This window comes from Crassostrea angulata, chromosome 9 (genome assembly GCF_025612915.1).
Source record: "Crassostrea angulata isolate pt1a10 chromosome 9, ASM2561291v2, whole genome shotgun sequence".
NCBI classification, from domain to species: domain Eukaryota; kingdom Metazoa; phylum Mollusca; class Bivalvia; order Ostreida; family Ostreidae; genus Magallana; species Magallana angulata.
The window spans coordinates 1,233,761-1,245,000 of NC_069119.1; the positions used below are offsets into that span (position 1 = coordinate 1,233,761).

Here is an 11,240-nt window from a genome sequence, read left to right on the forward strand (position 1 = left end):
TAAACATTTCTCTATAAAAGCTGGTGTTGTGTAATGGTGCACACATTCCTTAGGGAATGAAGAGAGGGTTCAAATCCCATCAGCAGCATACAAATGTAGAGACTGATACAAATGCATGGTATATGTGTGATGGTTTAAAAGTATAAAAAAAATACAGTAAAGATTGCATGGTTATGAATGTTTCTAATCTAGCAGATGCGTCCTAATTATCACCGTACAATTATTTGAGTAGAAACTTTCAATACAATAAAAATAAGAAAAGTCCATCTGATAACTCTTGCATAGAGCATAGAAGTCAGTGGTGTAAACATATTAAATCATATAATATACCTCAGTCGCGTATGAAACAAATTGATAGTGGTGGTGGTGGGCGGGGCGAGACTTAATAGGAATCTAGAGAAGCCAAAAAAGGTTATAATGTCAACTTTGCAACAAAAAACAGCATAGCCTGTCCACTTCTCAAAAGAGAATAACCCAGAAATGCTAAAATTAATTTTCAATAATTCCAAACTTGATGACATTACTTTAGGTATGGTAGAGAACAGAATTTAGATTCTGAAACACAGTAATTATAAAGAAATTAAGGCACAGTGAGACTTCAGCAAGACTTTCATAAGAAATTGTTAAGTCAGCGATATGGCACGTAGGCCTCTAGTTTCCGGAACTTTTCAATCCACTCGGTAGGTTTTTATTCTACACAATTTCAAGATGGCGATTTACATTGAAAACATGCGAACACATTTTCAGCAAAACAAGAGAATACGAGAGCGCACAGCGCACGACTCCAAAGTTCACTCCGTGGCGCGGAGCTGTGACGGACGGCGCCTGGCCTCGGATTCCTTTGACAAAACTGTCAGCGTTTTCCAGCTAGACAATGACAGAGACCGAATAGACCAATCCACACTTTACAAAAGTTATGTCCCTTGGCCGCCATCTTTGGGGAAAAACCCATATATTTCTCACAGTAGCCTATGTAGTTTAGAGGGTTATAACTTCGTCATTTGACTTTAGAAATCGGTTTCCTCTGTGAATTTTGATTGCCCCAAGTTAGGACAACCCACACATTGAAGGAATAAATTAAATTCCAAGAGACTTCTTCACAGGACGCCTAATTATTTGGTTGCATAAAGAAGGGAAAAGTTGTTTTTCCCTTTTGACCTTTGGGTTGACCTCGCAAAGGGGAACAACTTTTGCAAAGTGTGGATTGGACTATGGTAGGCTGCTGGAATGTTGCACTGTAAAACAGAAATTTATAGCATAAGGCCAAAATAAAATATGTGTGTTTCCTATTTCATCAAATTTCAAAATAGGATAGGAAGGTCGGCTTTTTTTTAAAATGAGCTTTTCAGTTTTCCCCTTTCCTAGCATGAATTTTCTATAAAATAAGAAATTTTTTTTTACAGATGGAGCAATTGTGGATAGTGACAACTGTTGCAGAATTAAAGCTTACTTAAATCTAAGGTTAATTTAAAATGTATACGAAGATTTCATTTTCATGTAAATAGAAAATATAAATATGACAGCCACTATAAATTAACAGAGTATAGACTCATTACCACAAATATACTATATATAAGTTATATTTTCCTGGTCAACTGACATAACAGTAAACATTAATATTGTAACTGTAAGTATTGAATTCAGAATCAGAGGAAATTCTGGTTGATCAAACGAGAGCCTTAGAATTAAATCTTTTGAATATATAAACAAAAATGAATGCATGATTAATGGATTAAGACTTATTTTAAAAATTTCATTTGCAATTGAACTGCAGCATTTTAAAATCATATTCATAATGTGAATGATTGTTGGGCCTATTCAAAGACTTACGATGTCTGCAGTCTCCACACCCAGAAATAAAAAAAAACATTGCCTCTGTTTTTTTCTTGTACATCTTTATATTAATTTATAACACATCACTGCCATATGAAACTTTTTATTGCATTGATAATTTAGCTTAAATAACCAAGGATAACTTTCATCTATGGTGTCAATCTGCACTTAGAAATCTTTAAAACGCTTTGATAAGTGGTGTTTACTATTGTATTGTTACAAGTGTTTTTTGAACTCTGATTTGTAAAGACTTTATTGTTTAAACCAATTACGGTTGGTAATCTGGATTTGGAATAAAAGTGTTAAGGTCTGCGAATAAAAAAAAAGGGTCGGTCGGGAAACCGGAAACAAACATTTTTTTTTTTGGCCTAATAGGTGTCATAACAGTATTTCACTCAAAACATGGCTGAGGAAAAAACAATTCCCAAATTGACAGGAGCTCATTTTTTATGAGATTAAAAACAATGTGTAAGATGTCTAACTATCCCAGTTTTGTAATAATGCGAGGTCATTTGAATTTTTGATGCGTGTTGTTTCCGGAGGGGCTTGATTTTTTAGCACATGTGTAACTTTGAGGTAAACAATCTCACGCCTTGCTGGATGCACTGTGTATTTTGTATTATATGTGCTTTAAAAAGATGCCAAGATGATTTTTTTCCCAGAAGTTTTGAATTTTTAATCTTAATTAATTTTTAAGTTGTGCAATTATATACTGTAGTAAAATTTAATCTGTAGACGACTGTAGTGCAACCTTAAACTAAAATTCAAAACATGGCTGAGGCAAAATAATTCCGGATTTCTCCTTTGAATTTGGGGCATTTCCGCATGCGACAGGAGCAGATTTTTTAATGAGATGAAAAACAATGTGTAAGAGGTTTAACTATCCCAGTTTGAATTTTTGATGCATGTTGTTTCCGGAGGTGGGTGAAAAGTCCCGGGCTTGATTATCAAGCACATGTGTAACTTCGAGGTAAACAAAGTTTCACGCCTTGCTTGGTGAACGTGAGTATTTTGCTAGAAAATTGTAAATGAAATGTTCTTTAAAAAGATGTCAAGAAGATTTTTCCCAGAAGTTCTTTTAAATTATTAATCTGTATCTAAAGTTAGGCAATTTTGGTAAGAATATTTAGTAAAATTTAATACTGCAGTGACACCTGTAGGCCTATTCTTTTTAAATGATTGGTTTTTTTTTTCTTTGACATGCTTGTTGCAAAGTATAACCCAAAAACCAACTGTATATTTGTTGTCAATTTTGAGATAGTAAGGTCACAAAAACTCAAATATAACCATTTTAGAAATATACTGCCTTTCTATCTTCATCCATGAAAATGTAATTTCTGAAGCTATGTCGTTTTAGCATGGTGTTGGGTTGATTTAGCATGATGTCAATTATGTACATATCATGCTCAAAATTAATGTTGAAAAACAACTGAAAGATCTGTTTATGCGTCTAAACTATTTAAATTAAGGTTGTATGGGACACTTCCATGTTGTGACGTATTGTTTATCGAAATAAACAATAAAATGAAGTGTAATTATATATAATTATATAATAAGCAATTTCTTTCCCAACATAGTCACCTAACATCGTAGCTCAGTGGGTTAGAGGGTTTACTACAAATTTCTAAGTCATGAGTCATGAGTATTTTACATTTTCTACATTTCCAAATATTTTTAAAAGTTATTTTTGGTTAAATATTGTAAAATTTTAAAATTCTAAGCTGGTGATAGTATTTTATTTAGAATTATATTGTACTTAAATCCACATTAATATCAACAGGTGTCCCATACCACCTTAATATTTTTCCAAACATTGATTAGTCTGATAATTATTTTTGTCTACAAACTCTTTAGGTCAAAGATTGCACAATACTAAAGGTAAAACAACGGTTGATTCTGTGATCCAGGAATAATTGAGCTGCAAAAACTGTCAATACTTACTTTGAGATAAAACAGCTTTTAACATGGTTAATACAAATGTACAGGGACTTTTGGACATTTCTAATATGTAAACGGTGTGACCGTTGGACCGAGCGCAGATTTAAAACAGTGTAGTTTGATTTGTATAATAAAATCTATATAAAACGCACAAAGTAGGATCCGCCAGTATGGTTGCCTACTCAAATCATTCGTCAAAGTTAAACTAAACGTCGCGTGCTCAGTCCTCATTATGACGTCATATTTCAGACGTAAAACGTTCAAGTTTTGTCTTCGGAAATAGCCGAAGAGAGTTACGTGATTCCGAATTTTTTTTATTTCTTCTTTCATTGTTTATCAATTTAATTCATATGAATGTCAATGTAATAAAATTGAATACTTTATTCAGAATCTAAAAGATCAGTTCCTTGACGTTTATGTTTTTATTTTCCATCTGATAATTGATAAGACATACATAGAACAAGTCGTGTTTCTTGATTGAAGCACTATTGAAACATACATGTATCTGGTTTCCTTTTTAATTTCATTTAATTCAAATTACCTTCTATTGAAACACTGGAACTTATTTAATCGAGTTTAGGGGCAATAAACTACGATAAGTACCAGTCAATCAATGATCAAACTAACTTTTTAAAAACAAAATGGCTGCCAATATGGCGGCGCCCAGGGCTGGAAGAAAATTGTTTTGGCCTTAGTACCCCTGATTCAACTTTCATTTTTCACTGATTTTCTTATATATACGTGTTACCATTAATCCTCGCTTCGCGAGGCGGGCTTCGCCCGCTTCTCGCTGCGCTCGGTATAAATATCTGTGAAATTCCATTTTTGATACTGTTGTTATACATTAACTATAAATCAAAATTTAAGGTGAAAACATAAACATCTGCTGGTCACCAGATGGCAGCACTATAGCTGTGGGCATTAAGGATGACCTAATTACTTTTATTGATGTCAGAAGTCACAGGTCAAAGGCCAAGGAAAAGTTTAAGATTGAGGTCAATGAGATCTCTTGGAACAACGACGGGGACCTGTTCTTCTTGACGAGTGGGCAAGGCAGCATAAACATACTGAGGTGGTTTTTAGACAGATCATTAGATAGAGCACGATACATTGCAGTATAACGAAGCATTAGTGAACAAATGGTTAGGTAATTGATTGCTATTACAGCTCAATGTAACGCAAAATTTTTCATAATATGTTTTACGGTGCTACCGTTCTGGCGAGCGCAGCAAGAATTACACATACATGTACCTTGCATCAACGAACGTCAAAGAATTTTTGAGAGATTATTTCTCTACAATAAGGCCTAAAAAAAAAGTTGCGTGTTTAGGGTAGCCCTACCTAACCTACAAAAATGCCCCGATCCTACCATTTTTAGATGTCTGTTTTTATCAGATTGTGATTTTTATATTATTTCTATTAAAAACCCATTTTTAAATATGACACAAACAAACACTTTTAGGATTCATGCATAAAAAATATAATAAAAAACAAATCCCTATCTACCTAACCTTATTTTTTCATCAGTGTTACCCTAAACACACAATTTTTTTTATAGGCCTAAGTAAAACGGGGCAAAAGTACTAATTTTAATGGTCATGATACATACAGCGCAACCCCCTACCCCTCTCCAGAGAGAGAGAGAGAGAGAGAGAGAGAGAGAGAGAGAGAGAGAGAGAGAGAGAGAGAGAGAGCCTGGTCCCTGTTTGTAGGTGTGTAATTTCCCACTTTTAAATTCAATGGTTTGACTATATGCAATATTTACATAAATTTTTTAACTGTTTATTTTTTCTCTTTATTCCTTTTTATTTAGTTCAAAATATCCTATTGAATTTTCCTCCCTACTCATATACTTACCTGCCTACTGTACATCATACATGCATGCGCAATTAGAATAAAAATGAATCGATATGACATTAAAGTATGGCTCTTGCTAGTATATATTTAAATAATCTCTATATTAAAAAAAAGAACAAATCATATGTCAATAAGACAGGTATCGCAGTCTATACTGATATAGCTAAGACACGCATTACAGATGTTTGATCCACCTCTAAATTTATCGCGGGAAATATAGCGCGAGAGCACTGTAACGTCATTCATAACTTTGTTCGTCTTTGTTTAGGCCTACATATATTGACTCAATACGAAGTTATGGAACCAAGTAACAAATCTCTTGAGTCTCGCCAAAGCATATGCGGTATTCTAAACGTGTTTTCAAACCTTAAGACACCGTAAATTGCGAGTTAAAAATCGGCCATTTTTGGCATAGCACCACGGGTAAAAACATTAGAGAGCATTATGGGACGTAGACAAAAAATTTTGTTTGATGAACTGTAGGTTTAGCTCGTTCCATTTCCCGCGCACACTGGTTCTTAGAGCTCGCTTCGCTAGCCGGCGCTGCGCGCCGGCGAGTTGCGCTCGCTATTAATTGTGCATATTTATTTTACTCAATATCTTGTGCAGCAATTTGGTAATTTTAAATGCATTTAACTGTATGCAAATAGAACACATTGTCATTGACAGCTACCCAGATTTGAAACTCCAGCACACCCTGAATGTTCACACTGCTAGCTGCATCTGTATCGAGTTTGACCCCAAGGGAAAGTACTTTGCCACCGGTAGTGCAGACGCCTTGGTCAGTATTTGGGACGTAAAAGAGCTAGCATGTATTAGGACCCTTTCCAGGTAGTAAAAGTTGTGGACTATGTATTCACATGTATGATTCACTACACAAGTACTGTTCATTTTGTTGCATAGAAACTACACATGTACACTCATAATGGCTCAAAAACTTACCAGATAATTTTTTTCTTGTTTTAAAAATGGTGTTATTTCAGATCTACTACATGTACCAGCAAAATGTCTCTGTATATACATTTATGTATGATAAGATTTAGAAAATTTATATAGGTTTTTGAATTCCAAAGCTTAATAGAGATTCACTGATGTCAAGTTTAATATGTAGTTTATGCATTTTATATGACATTGTTCAACATGCCCAAGAAATCATATATAAGCAATGAAATTTGGTCTCTGTTTCGTAAGAAGAATTTAAAAGAATTGCAACCATCTTTTTATCATATAAACTCTACTTATTAGGGATCTCTGATTTTTTGTATGATATTTCTGTTTTATTGCATTCACTGAAAAAACAGAGACATGGACTTTTAATGTGTTGATTTCAGGTTAGAGTGGCCAGTCAGAACTCTGAGCTTTAGCCATGACGGCAAAATGTTGGCATCAGCACCAGAAGATCTGATTATAAACATAGCAGAGATCGACTCAGGTACGAATATTATAGTAGATGTAATATGTGTGGTATGTTTATGTGTAACGCCATTTTACGTGCTTGAGTAGGTCATATCAATGTAAAAACAATTTGTAAATTCATACATGTGTAGCAGGGCAGTGCGGTATAGGTTTTTATCAGTAGTTTGCATTGTGTTTATTTTTGTTTTGAGACTGAATTTGACCTCTACATTATGAATTTAACTTTACTAAATTATAAATAAGGTGTACCCTTAATACAGATAGACCAGATATAATAAACCAAAACTCAACGTAAATGAAAACCAAGATTACATCCCTTTATAAATTTATCATTATAAAATCAGAATAAACAGGTTTATATCATATATATATTTATAATCCCTCAACTCTAAAACCTAACTATAACAGGGACTTCAAATAGACAGACGAGACGGGGACTCAGGAAAAAAGTAGCTAGCGAAACCAGCTGTCTCTCTCGTCAAATAAGGACTTACATAGGTTTTTTTTTGCGGAAAATAGAACAAAGACAACTGTCATTAAAGTTATTGGTTATCGTATAAAGTTGGCGTAACCAAAGTAATAGAATAAAATCGCATCGGGGACGGAATGCTTATAATAATAAAAATAAACAAAGTCCCGATCTACCATACATGTACCGGTAGTAGTATTTATCAATTAACATCATGAATACATGTACTTGGTGTTTTATGAAAGTTTAAAAAACCCAAATAACATTCTGCAATAATAATTACTAGTTATCAGCTGGGTCTATCAGTCCTCATTCTGTTGAAATATTCATACAAATTCCTGACTTGAACCTGCATGCTAACGCATAGAGAAAGGCTCAAAATGCATAGGTATATTGCAATTACAGTCAAAATTCCCTTTATATCATTTTTCATTTCTCATATTTTAGGTGCCATATACACTCTAATGCAGTCTTAATTGATGGATTCATTTTTTACTTTTTTAAAAAATCATCATTTTCCCTTTTTATTGATACATAGATATTGTAACAAGTCTAAGTTTGATATTGAAAAGAATGTACACATTTTTTGTAGATCTTGCTGTCGGTCAGAGTAAGATCTAGACCCTTTTTGCCACAGGTGACCATACAGGTACAATGTAGTTCAGCTGCTCTGCCTGATTGACAATGGACCGGACGCCTGTTTATATCTCCAGACCTAGGTAATGTGCACGTGAGACCAGGCCGTCAGGTTTGCTAAGGTATATCAGTCATGGAAAGAGAGAGAGAGAGAGAGAGAGAGAGAGAGAGAGTGAGAGAGAGAGAGAGAGAGAGGGGCTTACCGACAATAGCAATTGTCTTTTAATAGTTTATTGATAGTTAGTTTCATAGAAAGCATGCCTACATTGGGGTCTATTTCTATTTGTGTGTTTACAGTGTCACTGGTGGAGGCCATTTACCTGGAATACGCCCATCTATTGACCAACCTAGGACTAAGCTAGAACCTGCTGAGTTCTACTGTCAGAGAGCCAGTGATAAGAGGCAATTCAAAGAGGAAGTCCGCATTCTCTTTACCTTAAATGTGTTCCATATCTGTGAGTGATGGAGAAACGAGACATAATTGTATGAACTGTCAATGATTAAGAGAAAATGAAATGATTGTACATGTTAATTGACAGTGATGGAGAGAATATTTTTTATGATTGGTTAAAAAAGAACAGGTGAAATGATGGCATTGTTATTAACTTTTATTGCAGTGAAAACATTGAAAAGACGTACGTGGAACAATTTGTATGCATGTATTCTTGAATTATTATTTCTTCAAAGCTACAAAAAAGATAATAAATTGATCATTTTGTCATTATCTTTTGATTTAATTGCAATTACTATTTACAACAGTCTCTAAAAGAAAAGAAAAGGTATGATTGCCTTAAATTTCTTCGATCATAATATTTAAATAATATTGTTACTTAATGTAATATGAAATCATAATGTTATAAAATTGTAATAACTTTTTGTTTGGTAATTACATCTAACCTACGTAAGGTCCAGAGGATAATCTATTGATACACGAGTCAAAATGATATTTGAATTTATTAGAATATTATTGCAAAATGGTTTTGAATTTTGAATATTGTGTGCTTTATATACATAACTCTGAGACTTAGTAAAGACAAGTAAATATACATGTAATTGCCATGATGTAGCTTAGAAGTTCAAAGAAGGCCAAAAGCAACATTTCAAACTGACTGTATTAAGCCTAAATTACTAAATCTTTCTGATTAAATTACTCTTGACTACCTGGCTTCTGATTTCATGGATAAGGAGTTTGACAGTGGATACCACGGCTTCAGTGACAATGCCTCTATCAATTCCAGTGGCTCCGTTTCTCCCAACTCCAGTTTTAGGAGCAACTGCAACAGAAGTTTCTTGAGGATGCCTCCATGAAAACGAGTGTTCTTACCGGTACGTCGATGGTCTGTGTGTTGTTCAAAACCCTTTGACATTTAAGAGGCCAAGACTGTGTCGTCTGCTGCAATTGTGTCATCTGCTATCAAGCATACACTCCAGATAAATCTGAAATTCCACAAAAAGTGCGTATACATTATAGAATACATTCAAGAAAGTGCCAAGATTTATACATGCTGAAACTCTTGTGTTGTTTTTTGCGCAGCAAAGAATTTTATTAAATTTACATACAGGAAATTGAATTAACGTGGAGTTGCCCCCCCCTCCACACTTTTATGTGACCATGTAATTAAAGTATCGTTTTCGCTTCTTCTTTTTTTTGCTTCCTATATATATTCCTATGTATATTTTGCTTGAAACTGCATCACTTTTAACTTGTTATGACGCAGGGAATAGATAGCTATGCCATACTGAAATTCCAAGGTCTTGTTAAAATTTCACTTGCTCCTACTCCTATATGTTTTCAAATTAATTTAACGGTCTTTTTTGTGGGCCTGTCTTTTCAGGTTAATGTCTTTTTCCTAGTTCACAAATTATCTCAACAATAGTTTCAATTAAATACTATTTTCAAGCTGTTGAAAAAAGATCCCGAGTATATGTTTCAGGAATCCTCCCTCTCTAATCAATTTTGTCTAATTATATAAATGATTTATGATAAAAAGTTACAACTCATCATCCTGTTATCAAACGTTGTATACAAATAAGATGACGACCATTTGATTCTGATTGGGAGGGGGGGGGGTTAATACCTATATGGACATAACAATTATTTCCATTCCTTCTTGGAACTCATTCTTATTTTAAGTTGACAAAAGACACTTACAGATAACTCAGTGTATTTTTTGTAAAATTTTGTTGCTAGCTAAAGATTTATTTATTCAAATGTACCAGAACGGACATACAGAAACTGGCCTTAAATAACAAAACAAATCTCATTTGAAAAGCCCCTGTTTTACGTATATTTTCCCAGTCTCAGAGATATGAATAATGGTAAATTTTCTCATGCATGTTTCTAGAGCTATGGCGAAATGTTTTAATGAGTTCCACGAATTCGAATTAGACTATCAAAATGAGCATTGCTTTTATAACACACATATGATCGAATAACATTTCCGTTCATTTAAAATTGGGCTATAGAAATAACTTGCTTGTTTAGATAAGTGATAGTTGGCCAATACGTTGAAAGTTACTTGTATCTCACAATTTCTTGGTTTTATCAAAATAATAAATTTACATCTATACGTGTTATTTTGATTATCATCTAAAATTTATCAAAACTAATAACTTTTAATTGATTGTATAATAAATCTCTCTCTCTCTCTTTCTCTCTCTCTGTGCTCGGCACTTTCAAATAGAAACAGTACGCATTTGATGTTTTGACAATGCGGCGTTATAAATACTTAAACATAGACAATGGCTTTAATGACTGTCACTACAACCAGCTAACTATTGTTTTAAGATTTAAAGATTAAAGATTGTAGGATATTGTTTGCGAAATATTGCGGTTGATATAATCATGTTTTTCTAAATGTATCAAACAAAAGAAAACACAATAATTATAAATCAACATATTTATGTATGTCTTTTTCCAAAGTAAAATTGTTCATAAAATATTGGTGGGGGTTATTTAAGTTCACCTAATAAATTATATTACATGTATACATGTAATAATCATAGTCCTTACAGCTATTGCACCACAATCGTTATTGCATTACATATATGAGTAAACTTAATCAGATAGAATATACAGCACTATATCATC

General features: G+C 33.6%; 1 protein-coding gene across 1 annotated transcript; it reads left to right on the forward strand.

The window, feature by feature from the left end:
* Positions 1 to 708: 708 nt before the first annotated feature.
* On the forward strand, positions 709 to 8,847 carry LOC128162595 (THO complex subunit 3-like). Its single transcript, XM_052825837.1, has 4 exons — positions 709 to 964; positions 6,279 to 6,459; positions 6,960 to 7,060; positions 8,447 to 8,847. The coding sequence occupies exons 1-4, from the start codon at positions 709 to 711 to the stop codon at positions 8,509 to 8,511; spliced, it is 603 nt and encodes a 200-aa protein (XP_052681797.1). The 3' UTR covers positions 8,512 to 8,847.
* The last annotated feature ends 2,393 nt before the right edge of the window (positions 8,848 to 11,240 follow it).